At 40.2% G+C, this 16,500-nt stretch overlaps 1 protein-coding gene across 4 annotated transcripts in view; it reads left to right on the top strand.

The window, feature by feature from the left end:
• trps1 (trichorhinophalangeal syndrome I) overlaps nucleotides 1-16,500 on the top strand; it is a 117,907-nt gene that overhangs the window by 10,014 nt on the left and 91,393 nt on the right. For 3 of the 4 annotated variants that reach the window (XM_031296178.2, XM_031296179.2, XM_031296180.2), the window contains exon 2: nucleotides 11,172-11,654. In XM_031296178.2, coding sequence (XP_031152038.1) covers nucleotides 11,642-11,654 — 13 coding nt within the window. In that variant the 5' untranslated portion in view covers nucleotides 11,172-11,641. Of the gene's footprint in view, nucleotides 1-9,452; nucleotides 9,547-11,171; nucleotides 11,655-16,500 lie in introns of those variants that run through there. The other variant, XM_035992848.1, reaches the window with a different exon arrangement.

Consider the following 16,500-nt stretch of genomic DNA (forward strand, 5'->3'; position numbering starts at 1 on the left):
AATAGACTATTGGTGCTGTATTGTTTTACAAAAAAAGAATTACAAAGCATTTTTTTGTCTTCTATATCTGTTAACTGAATATCTTTGGGTTTTGGACTGTTGATCGGACAAAACAAGACATTTGAAGGCTTTACCTTTTTGCTTTGGGAAACTGAGATTTTTCATTTTACTGTATTTTCTGACATTTCACATAACACACACCCAATTTCCCGTCCTCACAGTGGACCTCTTATATTAAATCTTAACCAATAAACACAAATCCATGGCGTGTGACTAAGTATTATTTATTTAACATAAGTGCAGGAAGATCTAAATAACATAGGCTCAATTTTTCTTGAGGAATGCATTCATCAAACATACCAATGTGTCTGAAATTAGGTTGGTTAGAGAGTTGTACTATTGGTTTTGTTAACTTTTTGATTAATAGCACAGCCCTAATTTGCAACAATGAGGCTGTGCAGTTTTTGCAGATTATTGTTTAAGGCAATACTTCAAAACCACATCCTTTTTAAAACACTATCCAAGTAGCCTTTAGTGATAACCATATCAGGACTCATCTGCAGGGTCATTACCAGCATTTGAAGACCGGAGATTCATGAAATTTGTTACCATCAGCATGTTTGTGATAAATAATAATTTTGATGGTCAGCATGTTTAAAAAAATAACTCTGAAAGGGGAAGTCTTTTGTTAGTATTGACAATAGACTGTGCAGCATGTTTGTTTTCTTAAATTTTGTCTCACGAAAAAGAAACAAAGTCTACTTGCTGAGAAGCGCGCGTGTGTGTGTGTGTGTGTGTGTGTGTGTGATCAAGTGGATACATGGTTAGATGGATGATGGAGGAAGGGAGGTGGTTCTTTTTTGAAATGGAAATTAAGGGGGCGCACATCTGGGGGTCTTTGAGCCTTTTGTGGGGGGAGAGGAGAAGGTGGGTGTCAGAGGCCCACAGTCAGAAGTGTGTGTGTGGGTAGTAGGGGGTGGGGTTTAAGGAAGAATGGATGAAGAAGAGGGAAAGGGTAGTTTTTCATTTCTGGGGAGGTAGGAAATAAAGAAAAATGGGATAAAGAGAGGTGTCTATGCTTAGTATTGGCCTGTGGAGTGGGGAGAGACAGACAGGGATAGATGGATAGATCGATTCATGGATAGAGGGAGGGAAGAGAAGAAAGGAAGTGAGACAAGGTAATAATAAAACTAGGCTGTGACCGACATGATTAGAAAAGGAAAAGGAAATGCTTAGATCAATACGGTGGAAATAGAGTAAGAAAGTAAATAAACAAGGGAAGTAGGGATGGACAGAAGGACAGATGAGGAACCCATTTACATAGACAGGAGTGGGAGGAGGAAAAGTGGGGCAGAGAAAAGGGGGGAAAAGATCACTTGCTATAGTCGAAAACTTTACGGCTGACAGTTAAATTTACTTCAGGCCTGTGTGTGTGTGTGTGTGTGTGTGTGTGTGTGTTGGGGTGGGGTGGAAAAGCACAGTGGGGGGCTTGGCATTTGTTCTGCAACATGGCTTTTGGGCTTTTTAGTGCTTCACACACAAGTTGTCCTCTTCCTTTTTCTTGAGTGGCCGATTTTACCTAGCTGTGAGAATCTTTCTCTCACGTTTTTTTTCTTCTAACCTTTTCTCTCTCTTGCTCTTTTAGACGAGTAAATGATTAGATTATAAAAATGTCTGTTCAGTGACTGAAGAGCAATGGTTGGTAGAGGTTCAAGAAACCAGGGCAGGGGACGTGCCTTGACATATGAACTGGAACTTTTGTGATCTCTTCAGTCAGCCACTCCCTCTGTTGTCTAGTGTTCTTTCAGTCGCTGGACATCTACAACTTTTATACCGGTGTGTAAAACATAAGCTAATGTGTGCTTTCCGATCCTTCCGAGGTGCACTTAATGCATGTTTTAACATTTTTAAATAAAACCTCAAGGGATGTGTCTGTTGTGAGATAAGTGAAAACAAGAGCTCCTCATGTTTTTGTGATTCAAATAATAAAAATATATTCAGGATTAGTTTGGCAAGGTGTGAAGTAGGGAAGTGATCTAGCTTTATCTTGCCTGGTACTTAAAGCAGCTTTAAAAATGGAGTCATGTCTTGAAGGATAAGATAAAACAAGTGCCTCTTGCTATGTTATTCAGGATGTATTCCAGTAACTTCACTTAGACTATACATGTGGGGTTATGAAGTAAAGTGTTCTGAGGATGTAGAAAGTCTTTCCTGAGTAATACTGAAGAATGAGGCAGTGTTCAGTTTTATAGATGAAAGCAGAGGAGATGGAGAGAAGGAAAGATGGAAAGACGGAAAGAAACAGGAGTAAAGAAAAACAGCATGTGGTGTGAAAAGTAACAGATCTGAGCAGATGAGTTAGCATCAGCGGTTTAAAAAGTGAAGGGTGTCACAAATTCGATTTAAAATCGAAATCAGAAGCAGGATTGGCTATTTCCCCAGTGTTTTTTCTCTCAACACCGGCCTACTTGCGCACGTCTGAAGAAAAAAACAACAGAAACAGCGTAACTTACAGCTGAGAGCATGCAGCTGATGACAGAGGGTAACACTATCTTACCAGTAGCCTGCAGCTTGACTATTAGACACCATGGCCACTGCCGGAGTTGGAGATGACAGAGAAACAACAGAAAATCCTCCTGCTTCCCTGAAGTCACATTTGCCTTCTCCGTGAGTGAGTTAAACAACGTAGGCAAAGCATTTGGGCTCTGACGGGACTCCATGGTGCCTTCAGGTACACATCGTTAAACTAATTAAATTCAATTGCGCCATTAAAAAAAACTGAGAAACTCAGACTGTTGTTGCAAAGTACCCTTCTCCTATCTAGTGGCTCTTATTGTGGCATTGCTGTCTGTTGAAAAAAAAAAATTTAAATTCAAAATTGACCTTAAAATAGACTATACATTATAGTCATGTATGGGTCATTCTGCCTCTAAAATCTGGAGGAAACCTTTTGAATACATTCAATTTGAAGATGAGGGAATCTTGGCACATCAACCAACCTGGAGCTCAAACCTCTGCCTCAAAAAGACATGAGATTTATTTATTTTTTATATAATTTTTGGAGCTGAAGACAGGAAAGGGGAGAGAGAGGGGGAGTGACATGCAGCAAAGGGTAACTGCTGCGGTAAGGACTGAGTTTTTGTACATGGGGCACACACTCAACCAGGTGAGCTACCAGGGCGCCCCAATACAGGAGCATTTTGACAGGATCTGGTGTGACGGGGTCTGAAGCACACAGTTATTGTTGCAGCTATTTAGTATCGTGTTTAGTAATAATTTTCTTTAAATATGGTTTGTGAAATCTGAATGATAACCCTTGACTATGTTAAGAATGATATGGCTCTATGGCATTAAGTCAGGTTCTCGATCTCTTTGCAAATTACTATCGCATCATTGGAAACATTCCTTGCTGCAGTCCAGGAAAGTATAACATGCTTTGGCACTCAGTCACTAGATCAGATTTGTAGCTTTACAGGAGAATCATATCAAAGGAAAGTTGATACCTCTTAAGCACTACAAGTATCTTTGATTGAGACACTGAGACACATTAAAGCATGTTTTCATTGCTGTGAAAATTCAGCATTAAAAGAATTACACTGATAGTATGATCATATTTGGCTTTGAATTTTGATTCAATTCCAGTTTTTGAATGGAGTCCAGCCCTGCATTGACATCACTGAGGCCCTGAAACCTCCCAGTCTTGCTTCCCGGTAGTGTTCAACAGGGAAACGCTGCTTCACTTGGCCAGCGTGCAGATAGAGGGGCTCTGGAAAGGAATATAAAGTCAACATTGTGGGTTGAAAATGTTCCGTTGTGTGTCTGTACAGTACGCGTGCGTGCGTCTTAAGTTTGTCCAGACATTTTTTCCCGTCGGGCCGGCCACTTGCAGGAAACGTCCGATTCTCCAGGAGTGGAAAGAGCGTGTGTGTGTGTGTGTGTGTATATATATATATATATATACACACACACAGAGAGAGAGAGAGAGAGAGAGAGAGAGAGAGAGAGAGAGTTGTGTTGCGAGTGTGTAGCAGCATGTGCATGGTCTAGTGTATTAGCATGTTTCTGTCTGTGGATGTGCGTGTGTATGACTGACGTAATGTTTGAGCTTACCCAGACAGAGACAAACTAAACCATGACACACACACAGCATACAGGGGTGTGTACGTGTGTACGTGTGTGTGTGTGTGTGTGTGTGTGTGTGTGTTACTTTAAAATAATCAGATGTGCTTGGCAAACTTGCAAAGTCTGGTGAGATGTAATGTATGTGTTTCTGGCAGAGCTGGAGTTTGTTTTCCGTATTTTGGGGGAAAAGACAGCTAGGCAAGCGTCAACAATCAACATGTTGATTTATGCAGCTACTAGTTCCTTCCATTACGCCTACACTACTACCACTGAAGCAACGTTTGTTCTCCCATTATTTTTGATGTATGAGCGTCTTAGCTGTGGAGAGCAAGGTCAAAATCAACAGTCCTGTGTTGATTTATGCAGCTCTCGGTTTCCTGCTACTATCGTACATCAAGGCGAGACATTAACACCGTTCATGAAGGCGAATGCGGATACTGTCTTGACTGTGGTTGGTGAGTTTAGCTCCTCTACCAGCCACAGCAGCAGTTAACCAATCTGAGAGAGCATTACATTTCTGACTGTAGCAGCTACAAAAACCTTTTCTTTCCAGTTCAAAAACTTAGAAACTTTGATAAATGTTTTAGTCATTTATTTGTTCCTTTGCCAAACTTTGTTTCTTTGTTTTTTAGTAAATAAAGAGAAAAATGACAGCTATTTTAGAGGTGCACTTACTTTAATTATCTCATAACATGACAGCAAGAACAGTTTCAATTCCCCTTTTTAGAGTTATAGATGGCAAATAATAAAACGTTGAGCGGCCAGCATGAGCGGTTATTTAAGTCTGTGATATTTCTGGGGTGTCTTGAGTGCTGAGTGGTCTAAAGGCTCTGACACACTAACCCGACGACTGACCGTCTGCAGAAAAGGCAGTCAGACTGATCAGTCTCTCCGAGTTGGTCAAAAAAGTGCCTCGGAACACACTGAAGCGACGCCGTCTTGAGTGTATGTTCTGCGCTAATCTGTATTGTCGCCCCAAAAATGAAAACCAGCAGCTGATTGGACGAATGTGTCACGTGGGTCTGGCTTCTCCCGAATTTCAAAGCCAGACCATAACGGTGGCTCGTTTGGAATCCGATCTTGTATTTTACGAAAATAGTTCACCGCAACGTGTTTCTGAAAACATTTTAAGCGAGAAATAGGCCATGCAGTTGCTGAATTGTCTTCATTTCAGATCGACAAAGGTCAGTTTAAAAGATTTTCGTCAGATTTTGAGAGGCGTTCGTCACGCTCATTCCGCTCGTCAGTTCCGGTAATTGGTCATTGAGTCCGACTGCCCACTGCATTCAACATGTCAAATCGGCCCAAATGAACGCCGACGGCTCCTCCGACTGACAACGGCACGGAACACACCAAACAGACTTGGGTCACCGACCTCGCCAGACTGTCCGATGGCCGATAATCGGGTTGGTGTGCCAGCGCCTTAATGTGCATATCATGTAATCACAATATCATCGCTCAGAGTCTACCTGGTGGCCTTTGTTGCATGTCATTCCTTGCTCTCTCCCCATGACATCTACTATACTGTCGGCTGCCAAAATTCACCAAAATAGTCTTAATAAAACAAAAAAGTCATAATTCTAAAACCACTGGCTGCATTTTGACATATTTGAACGTTGTGAACCATGCCTCAGCCTTCAGATCTGGTATATCCAATAATAGACCTACATTCACATGAAGAAGTGGACTGATACCGTTCCTTTGATTGTTTAATTGCGTTAAGAGGCACTCAGAGGAACATATCTATTACAGGGAAGTAACTTGCATGTGTGTCTGTCAGAGCAAAATTTGAAAGCTCAGAGACAGACCACTCCCTTAACTTTAACCTTAACAACCCAGCCCAACTCAACTCAGATCTGGTTTATCAAGGTTTCTGATTGACGTTCACAAGAAAATCACAGGCATGATCCTGTTATGACATCAAACTTGATAAACGAGTTTCTGCTTTGCTCTTTTGTTGTTTGCTGCAAACCCTTACATTAGACAAGCTCGAGTGAAGAAAGTGTTTTCCCTTTTTACTTGAAAAATTGACAAATTATTGCAGATTAATTCTCTGACCGCTTAAACAATTAATGGACTAATTGTGTTTTTGCCCAATTTTTATATGAACTGTGAATTGTTGTCGCCAGTCAAAAGGAATTCATTAGGAACTGTGAAATATACTGTATGTAACCGTAGACAGTCACACGTACACCGTTTTGACATCAGCAGTTAGTGTCAGCTGCTCCTCAACTGCTGTTAGTGGGGTCCGTTGTCTGACATGTCCTCCGCTGGGAGCTATCATGTTTGTATTTTCTAGCCAAAGTATAAAAAATATTGTTTTTTTTCCCCCTCTTCCATCAGTCCACATAACAGAAAGCTGTTAACACAGGAGCTGTCTTAAAGTGGCATCTGTATAATAATAATAAGAAGAAGACATGCCTTTATTTATCCCTCAAGGAGAAATTACATTTTCACTCTGTTGTTACAGTTACACACACATTACAAATAGGCCTGAAATACACACAAATGCTACTTCAGGCCTATACATGCACTAATGGAGAGATGTCATAGTGAGATGAGCTCCCTGAGCAGTTGGGGGTTCAGTGCCTTGCTCAAGTGCTCCTAGGCAGTGCAGTGAACTGGCACCTCTCCAGCTACCAGTTCACACTACGTACTTTGGTCCGTACTGGGACTTAAATCAGCGACCCTCCGGTTCCCAACGCAGCTCCCTACGGACTGAGCTACTGCCATCCCCATAACTATATAGACATAGCTGTTGATAGAGAAGAAGATACATTTGGATACAACTTTACAAAACAATGCTTTTTCTTTTAGCTCATGATGTAAATTTCAAGCTCATTTTTGGGACATTTTAAAGGCTTCTGGTAATTTCATAGTATGTTAAAGGAACAATGAAGAACAGATGTATCTCCTTTTCCTGTGTTTGCCTGCTGTTCTGCCTCTTATTCAGCGTTCGATGTGAAATCCATGTTGCAGAAGTGATGAGTCAACAACCTACTTTAGCTCTCTTGCCTTTCTGTGTATCCAGGGCAAACATAGTTGTGCTCTAGCTTCAATTTAGTTATCTTGTTTTGGCTTTCAAAACGTAAAACAAACAATTACAACCAATTAAGAACTTCCAGACATGTGTAAATTAGATAAATAAATATATGCAGTGTATTTTGGTTTTCGATTACCCTAGCTAATTAATGTATTTGGAACACAAGCAAAGGAGGCACACCCAAAACAAAAATAACTTTCAAATGTGGCGATGAACTAATATAATTGTGTTCTTTTTTCCGATGGAGCTTTGCTGTACAGTTAAATATTTTATTTCTGTGCTGTGATTCGTCGAAGGTAAACCCACAATGTTGTAACTTTTAAAATCCAGTTTGTCTGCTTGTGATATCGGATTTTCTTAAATATTTCTTAGAACCTTCAAACTTCACGCTTTTTGACTTTAAAATACAAACAATCAAAACAACTGTATAAACCTATAATTTTCATATGTAGCATTTGAATAAAAAAGAGTGTGGTTTCCTGTCTGTCCAATGAGTAATTGATCGAATGTGGAACTAAACTACATGACATCTAAAAACAAACCAATATGCATCAGAAGAAAAAGCCCTTATATCTGTATGTCTGTTGGCCGCTCTGTTTGTTTGTAGTGATACAAGATAAAGTTGTATTATTACATGTGAAGATCAGGATTGTGTATTTGAAATCCAAACAACAAAACTGACTAAAATAATCCATTTCAGATGTAACAGTTGAGTTGAATATGAAACAATGTGCTCTCTGTGCTCTAATTGGTGGAACATGGAGCTTAACTCTTAACATCTAAAAATGCAGCGAGACACATCAAAAAGGCCTTTCAAAGACAATCATTTTCTCGGGCACAGAGGGGGAAAACAAATCACTGTAAGACGAGGAAGAAACGAGCATAATTAGTTTGACCACCATGTCATTTGAAACGGCATTAACAATAACAAATCAGAAAACGATAAAGGATAAGAACAAAGATAAATTAAATTTGTGTTTCATGGTAAAAATAATTGAAAATGAATTTGATGGTTGTCAGCGTGCATGTATAGTGTGTGTGTGTATTTTGCTGGCAGTGAGACAGCTTAGCATGTGTATATAGGCACATGCATACATATGTGCGTGTGTGTAAGCGAGGGAGAGTTAGTGAGTGGATATTTGTGTGTAATCATGTACGTCAGGCCGTCATGAATGGTGTGTTTGAGACAGAGCGGAGTGTGGAGTTCCTCGGGCTGGACCAAATTGGAAACAGAAAAACAAACATTCCCTAGGAACCCCCGCTCTCCATCTCTCCCCCCCGCCCCCCTCTCGTCTGCCGGTTAGTGGCGCAGTCCAACCTGTCTGGGACAATGTAACGGTCTATAGTCGAACTGGACCACACACATTCGTGGAGGGGGGTCGAAGCGCAGGAGGAGGCGGCTGTGGTGGTGGGGAGAGTTGCGGGGGGGGGGGTATCTCAGCCGTAATGACAGTTGGAAAATCAGACAGAAGAAACACATGAAAATAACAGAGAGCTCAGTGATGGATTGATGGGAAAGACAGTGATGGAGCAGAGGAAAAGTGAAACGGAGAGTTAAAAGTTGATGGACATGAGATGTGCAAATGAGAGTTGTAACAGTGAGAGAAAAAGAGACATTGAGGATGAAAAAAAATGAGAAGTCATTGTGGAGAAATAAAGAAAAAAGAGGTAAGGAGAAAAACAGAGGGGCAGGGAAAGAGCGATTGAGTAAATGAGCAGCAGCTCGACTGAGTCAGAGCTCCACAGGGAAAATATTTAGTCACACTCACTCTTTAAGAAAAATACAACTTCTCTCTCCCTTTTCTTTTCCTGTTGTGAGTACTACTAATGAGTAAGTTGCCCTCCAGTTATTCTTTTTTTTTTCTTTCATTCTTGAAGAAAGCGTTCTTACTTTCTCTCAGCTGTAACAGCTAATGCTATTATGTGGTCAATCGTCATTTTAATAACCTAAAGTGTGTGTGTGTGTGCGCGTGCGTGCGTGCGTGCGTGCGTGCGTGCGTGCGTTTGAGACAACTAGGATTTTTTTACTGCCTGGAGAAAACATCACAATGACACTGAACAAGGTTACATGGAGACTTATGAGTTTTATCCCAACATGTATATCTATAACGTTTATATCCTCAAAAACACTGTTGCAACTTACTGTTTTAAGATGGGAGGGACTTTTAAAATGACTCACAGTGTAATACCAGTAATGACTCATAATGTGCTTTACTTTTCATGCCAGCAATCTTTTTTCTTCTCTTCTTTTCAAACAGCAGATATTCATTTTCAAATAATGACACACTCCAGTTCTCAAATGGCTGCGGTGCTAATTTTCTATCTATAGTCCAAACAAAGTCAGACTGCATATGGATGTGGTCAGGACCACACTGAACCAGGTGAACCGCTCAACAGGTATCCTGGGATATTAAATATGAAAATCCTTCCTTTGCATCCATGTCAGCTCTTTTGCTGTTTTGTCTATTTACTTCACATTTAAAGTAAATAAGCAGTAGTGCAATTTGTAGTGGGAATATAAAATGAATAGTTCTGTTATGTCAAAAGGAAGTCTGTTTGATATGCACACACACACACACACACAAAGAAGATAAACAGTGGTTTTATTAGCAAACAAGAAACAAGTTCCAAATATAGACTCTGTTTTGAAGTGTGTGTGTGTGTGCGTGTGTGCGTGCGTGCGTGCGTGCGTGCGTGCGCATGTAAGTGTGTGTGCGTGTGCGTGGGGTGACTTGTCTTTTATCCACCACTGGTACACACACACACACACACACACACACACACACACACACACACACACACTAGTCAGACTGACCCGAGGAAATGGCTTTGTATAAATACCGACTCAGATTTAGATTTGCGGTGAGAGGGAGAGAGAAGCAAGATGGATGGTAAGAAGAAGAAGGGGTGGCAGAGAGAGAGAGAGAAAGAGAGAAAGAGAGAGAGAGAGGAGTGGTACAGACAGAGAGGGTTGGGTGATTTCTGTGGTTGGGGCAACAAAAAGGGGAACTGAAAACTGGAGAGTCTGACGTTTAACACTAGCATTACCAAATAGGGAAAATACAATTGTCAATGGCCACAACCTCTGGAAACTTAATATGCAACAATGAATTTATTTATTAATTCCTGGAAATTGCTCGTTGATGGCGGCTTTGTTCTGATTCATGAAGCAATCAATATTGAAATAGTGAGTAAAAATTGTAGAGACACAGAGAAAGAGAGAAGTTGTATGCTGGTGCCACTGATTGCAACCACATGCTGTAATTGTTTTCTAATTTGAATGAATTCCTTACGGTATTATTAGTGGCTTTTTTGTCACCAATTTATTGTCAGCACACTGTACACTGTATTTACAGTATTTTTTAGCTGACTGAGTATGTACGTACTACCAGTGTTTTTGTTTTATAGATGCTATTACACTGCACCAAGTCTATAATGCTCCCCTCCCTTCCTCACTGCTACACAAGCTTGATGTAAGGAAGTGTTTGCTATTCATTGAACTCTCTTGAGTTTGACCTTGCTCACTGCATGCTTTTTAAAAAGGTGTATGGTTCACAGCTTTCAAACATTCCTTTCGTTAATTGCAGATTTTAGAGAAAAATATGAAAGAAAAAAAAATACTTTTGCAATAACAGGTTTCTTTATTTGAGAAAAGCTTGTTGGTGCTTTCCCTTGTCAATGGCACACACATTTTGACGTTTTAAAATACATAATCAGTGGCTTCGCTTCATCCCGGGGCCTTAAAACAATTTTCACATGTGGAAGGCTTTGTCAGCTGTCAACTGTGGTGATAAAACAAAATTGGGACAATTAGAGAGTTTGACTGGCTGGGGTTTTAGCAGGGCACTAAATATTTTTTGCGTATTGTACACCTTTGATCAGCCCTCAATTTGGATGTCTTAAGTATTGACAAAATGTCTGAAGTCTGGCTCTAATATGTTCCAGTAAATGTTGTATGCAGAATGTGCTTGTTTCTAACGCTATTTGTCTTTCTGTCATTTTCCAGGTTGTTAAGGTGATCGTGGACTCTGACAACCGTGACTGAGGACCTAAACCAGAACCAAAAAAATTAAAAAAAGACTGGACAGCAAGAAGTGCAGCCTGCATAATATTTCGAACACGGATCTACAACACACTTGATCAGACTCAAAGCTGCATTGCACAGCTGTTAAGCATAAGAGGAGCAACGGCCCTGGACCAAAGGTAGCCAATGCTACGTTGAGTTTAAGACCTTCTTAAACCAAAGTCAAAGAACGGACCTGTGTGGAGTTATGTGGACCTGATAAAGAAATGGAGGGATATTAGTTTGGGCCTGACGCCTGGTTTCTGCTTCCCATTATTGTGTGGAGTACGGAGGGACAGTAGCCGAACTGTTGGCTGCTGCTGGACGGACCGGCACGGCTTAGGGTCGAATCGAGCCGCTTCAACAGAGCTGATGCCAAGGCCAGGAGTCAGCCATGATGTTTTTATAACCTGATGATCAGCAGAGGTAAGACAGAAGTTGTTTTAATCCAGTCTTTTCTTTCCATTAATCCCTCTATATTATGGTTAATAATTTATACCCTCATTATCTCCATCACTGGGATTATATGACATAATACATTTGACAAAATTAAATACTTTATTTAAAACAACTTTTATTACCTTAACTATAGGCTATATGAACTAGAAATAGAAATGTCTATAGTAGAATTTATTATCATGTGTTTAAATTACACATCTGCATGTTTCAGTAAAAGGTGGGCTCATATCCCTTTTTTATTGCATATTTTAAAATACCTTTTGTAATTTATTACCATAAATTGCTCAATTTGAGATCTATGTAATTATTGTTCATTAATTGATCTCTGTTTGACGTATATCTATATTTATTTTAGCTTTGTTCTAATTTATGTAGATTAAAGAATACATTACAACCTTACTAGGCTAAATTGCAAACCATTTCTTTTTGTTATTTGAGACAATGTGTGTGTGTGTGTGTGTGTGTGTGTGTGTGTGTGTGTGTGTGTGTGTGTGCATTTTTGGTGTGCTTGTGGGGCTCAGTAGATTTTTACCTTTAGCTAGAATAGGTGCTGGGGAGTAGTAGTTTACTGAGACTAAATGACTGCTGATAAAACGTTTATGGAGAGCGACGGCACTGTGAGAAGTATTATGAAAAGATGCTCTTAGTCATCACTGTTGGAGGAAGTGACTGTGTGTTAGCTGCTTTACTTGTGAGAGTGGAAAACTGTTTGTATGATTATTATCCACCAGCCAAACCTTACCGCTCCTCCATTGTGCCTACTGCATCCCGGTTCAGTAAACCTCATGAGGAACAGAGCTCATTAGTTCCTTCCTTAAAGTTTAGTGGTAGCAACTTGGTCAGCTGTTTGATCGGCTGGATAAGATCATATGTACTTAGAGCAAAATATGTAAGTAATTGTTGCCAGCCGTGTCTCGTTAAGTGAAACTACAGTATATGATTGTGTGGATTTTGCCTTGCAAATACTGTCAACTTTTATTGCAGTGGTAAACTAAATAAATACCAGTCAGAGGTGTAAACCTATCTAAAAGGATTGCTGGATTGGTAATAGCTATCGTGAGCCTGCAGTTACAGGATGATGTTGTATAACTGGATGTTATTGGGCATGCTAATTTAATGTAGATTAAGTTTAGGATTAAGTAACATTAAGTTAGATGTAAGAGCTTTATTTTAACTTTGAATACAAATCCATTTGTTCATAACGTCTTAAGTGATCGAATTGAACAGGCCAGTGTTTTTTGTTGCTTCATGCATTTGAAAACACTCTCTTTATTGCACTACAGGAAATGCAAAATGCATACAGTTGCATACAGTGTGAGCTCAAAGTTGCATTGGTTTGTGGTTTAGGGTACATTATAACTATAGCTATGTGAATATTCTATTGTTTCTATTGAAATATTGCACATGTCGAACTGTCTGCCTTTATGTATGTATGCGTAAAACAGTAGTCATTTTATTGAGTTATGCTGTATATGGAAAATCTGTGTGTGTGAAAGACAGAGCATGAGTTTGTACTTTTTTGTAAAGTAAGTTAATATAGTGATGTGTAGCATGATGTACTTTTACCACACCATATTTTGCTGAATCAGGGCTATTGTAAAACTGTGCATTTAAGGCACACACACAAACACACACACACATACACACACACACACACACACACACACACACACACACACACACACACACACACACTCTCGCACACACTCGCACAAAGACTTGTTTAGGACTGCTTCGATTGTTTTCCTCTGTCATCAGTTGTACCAAGGGGACACACACATACTGTGTTATCCTCCTACACCTGTGTCACCACATGCTGAAGCGCTCTCTGTCCGTTTCCTTTTTCTTTCTCACGCACACTCATGCGCTTTTCTTTTTGCTGTCTCGGCACTTTTCATTGTGAACTGTTTCTGCCGAAAAAATTGTGAAACCACAGTGTGCGTCCACAGTGAGTTTTCTTTAATAGAGGAAAGAGATGGTTGAGTTGCTGGCGAGTTTTGCAAATGTATTTTTTCAGTGCTTTGAAACAAAAGTCCATTCACTCAAATTATATTGGGATAGTGACAGAAGTCTTTGAGAATAATTTCCCAAAATCTCTTTTGTTGTTTTACTATCTGTAAGGCCAAATCCCGTTAGGGCTAAGTGGGAAAGTGGGTGTCATTTGGGTGAGCCAACCCTTTAAGGGCAAACTCCGGTTTACTTTGTGTTCATGCTCACGTATGTGTGATCACTACATGGTATCGTTTATGTTTCTTTAAAACTGCCTTTTATTTCTGAATTTAAACTAAGTTTTGGTGTATTTTTCTGAATGTCTGTTATTTTAGTTTGTTTGTATAGATAAATGATTAGTGCAATTTTGAGTTTATGGTCCTGGCCTTTTGCGCACATGAGTGCGGGCATATGTGCATGCGTGTTTGTGTGTTTTGGGTATGTTTTTCATTATGTGTATTGGTGGCTTTGTTTGGTGATGTTATTCAGCAGGGCGGATTGCTTTGAGCTGCTTGATGCTTTTAGCTGTGGTCTGTGTTTGTGTATGTCCAAGTGTGTCTATGTATGTGTATGTTTGCATGCCGTCAACTATGTATATGCACATGTGAATGCATGCATGCTTGTATGTGCATCTGTGTGTGTTGTGGTATTATGTAGTCTTTGATGTGCTAGTACAAGTCAGATTTGGCAGATTTTTTCAGAGTTTTAGAAAACTGAGGAATGTTGAGTAGATACAATTCAGTCAGGCCCACAAGCAAGTTTGACTCTCATGCCACACACACACACACACACACACACACACACACACACACACACACACACACACACACACACACTACATTACTAAAACATTCAGGCGTTTATATCAGTGATGTAGTGCCCCACAGACAGACTTATTTGCATAAAATGGGTCAACAGATAGTTCATTGTGTCTAATGATCTTTTCTTCTCACAACTTTACAGCAGGCTGTACTGCAATGACACACACACACACACACACACACACACACACACACACACACACACACACACAGGTATTTGTGTCAGTGTTTCATACCCCATTCATCATTCCGTACAGAGGGCATCAAACCTTTGCCCCTCCTACACACACAGCAGGTTTTTTCTTTGTCCCCCAAAATCCCAAACAACAATTAATTCTAATAAATTCCAATTAAGGCTTACTAATTATGCTGACAAAGATTAATAAAGGAGGTGTCACCAGCTGTCATGGCAATTAATGACTTAATTTGTTGGTTTGTAAATGATTGACTTGTTTAAAGGGCACAGAATCAATCAAAGATCAAAGTGACAGGTGTGTGTGTGTGTGTCTGTGTGTGTGTGTGTGTGTGTGTGTGTGTGTGTGTCATGCTCTTCATGTGTCTGTTTACATTCTTCAGGGTACCCGCGGGGTCTTAAAAGCATTGAAGAAGTCTTACATTTGATAATCTCAAATTAAGGCCTTAAAAGTTTGGTATACAAAGTATTGGATTTCATTACAAAGGTCTTATATTTTTTTGCCGGAGGACCGAGACACAAAGTAAACACGCCTCTCTGACCGGTACCGGGGGGTTAGGAGTTAAACTGAGCGGAGGATGTGCAGAATGTGTCGGTGTCTGCCGGAGCCTGGTTGGCCGATCGGCGCCTTCAGACAAAGCTCAAGCTAACAGGCTAACGGCTTATTAGCTAGCCAAACACCGCACGGAACCAAAGTGAATAGAACAGAAAGATAATTGTTAAAAAAAGTACTACATACATTTGATTTAAAAACAAAACATTAAGTGTGTATTTTTTTTATGAAGAGAAAGTGAATAGAGAAGTTGCTCTGACACATGGCACCTGACTGTTTGACCCTGCTATCAATGCAACAGGAATCGTTTTATTGAGTTTTTACTTAAACACCGTTGAAATGCCCTTGCTCCTCCCATCCACCTGTTAGTGCAGTTTGTCTTTACACAGCCAAAACTGACTGGCATTTGTTGGCCACTTTTGATTTTCCACCGCTGGTTTTCAAGGGTGCATTTCTGGGAAAAATCCATTAATCAGATTAAGAACCGTTACTAGGCAAAGCAGGGGCAATGACCCAGCCTAGTTTTCAGAGGTTCTACCAATTTATTTTCCTCCGTTTCTGTGTTTGTAGCAGGGTTGGGGTTGAAATCCATTAATCAGATTAGGTTAGCAACTGACCACATAGCTAGAGACCAGACCACAACTAGTGGTTCAGTATTTCAGCATATTATACCACAGAATTATACTCCAAGCGTGTTCCTGTGTGTTTGTGTGTGTCTGAGGCAGAGGTTCAGTGGTATGTAAGTCTATGGACCCGTCTGAGCGTGTGTGTGCAAGTCTGTGCATATATGCATTGGAGTCTATATAGGCTATATATGTATATGAGACACCAACACAATTGAGTAAATTTACTCTTTAAGGATGTTTGCTTGTGTGTGAGGCTACCTGTTTGTGTTTGTGTGTATGCAGCTTGCGTGTGTGCCTTTGTCTGGGTGTGCGGAGATGTGTGTGTGTATGTGTGTGTGTGTGTGTGTGTGTGTGTGTGTGTGTGTGTGTGTGTGTGTTTTTTAGTTCAGTTTGGCTACAACGGTGTGTTGTAGCCAAGTGAACAAGTGTTAACAAGCTCTGTGCAGACTGTATTTATTTAATCCATATGCTGGTGAACTATACAGCTGTGTGCTGCTCCTGGTATGTCTGGAAGGAAAAATCACTGCAATCGCAGCCTTGTCTGAGGTACATACATTATTGCCAAGTTAGCCAACTTAAAGGAGCACTTTGCTGATATTCAAAAAGTTCTACCATGTATTAGTCATAGGGA

Source organism: Sander lucioperca, chromosome 16 (assembly GCF_008315115.2).
Source record: "Sander lucioperca isolate FBNREF2018 chromosome 16, SLUC_FBN_1.2, whole genome shotgun sequence".
NCBI classification, from domain to species: Eukaryota; Metazoa; Chordata; class Actinopteri; order Perciformes; family Percidae; genus Sander; species Sander lucioperca.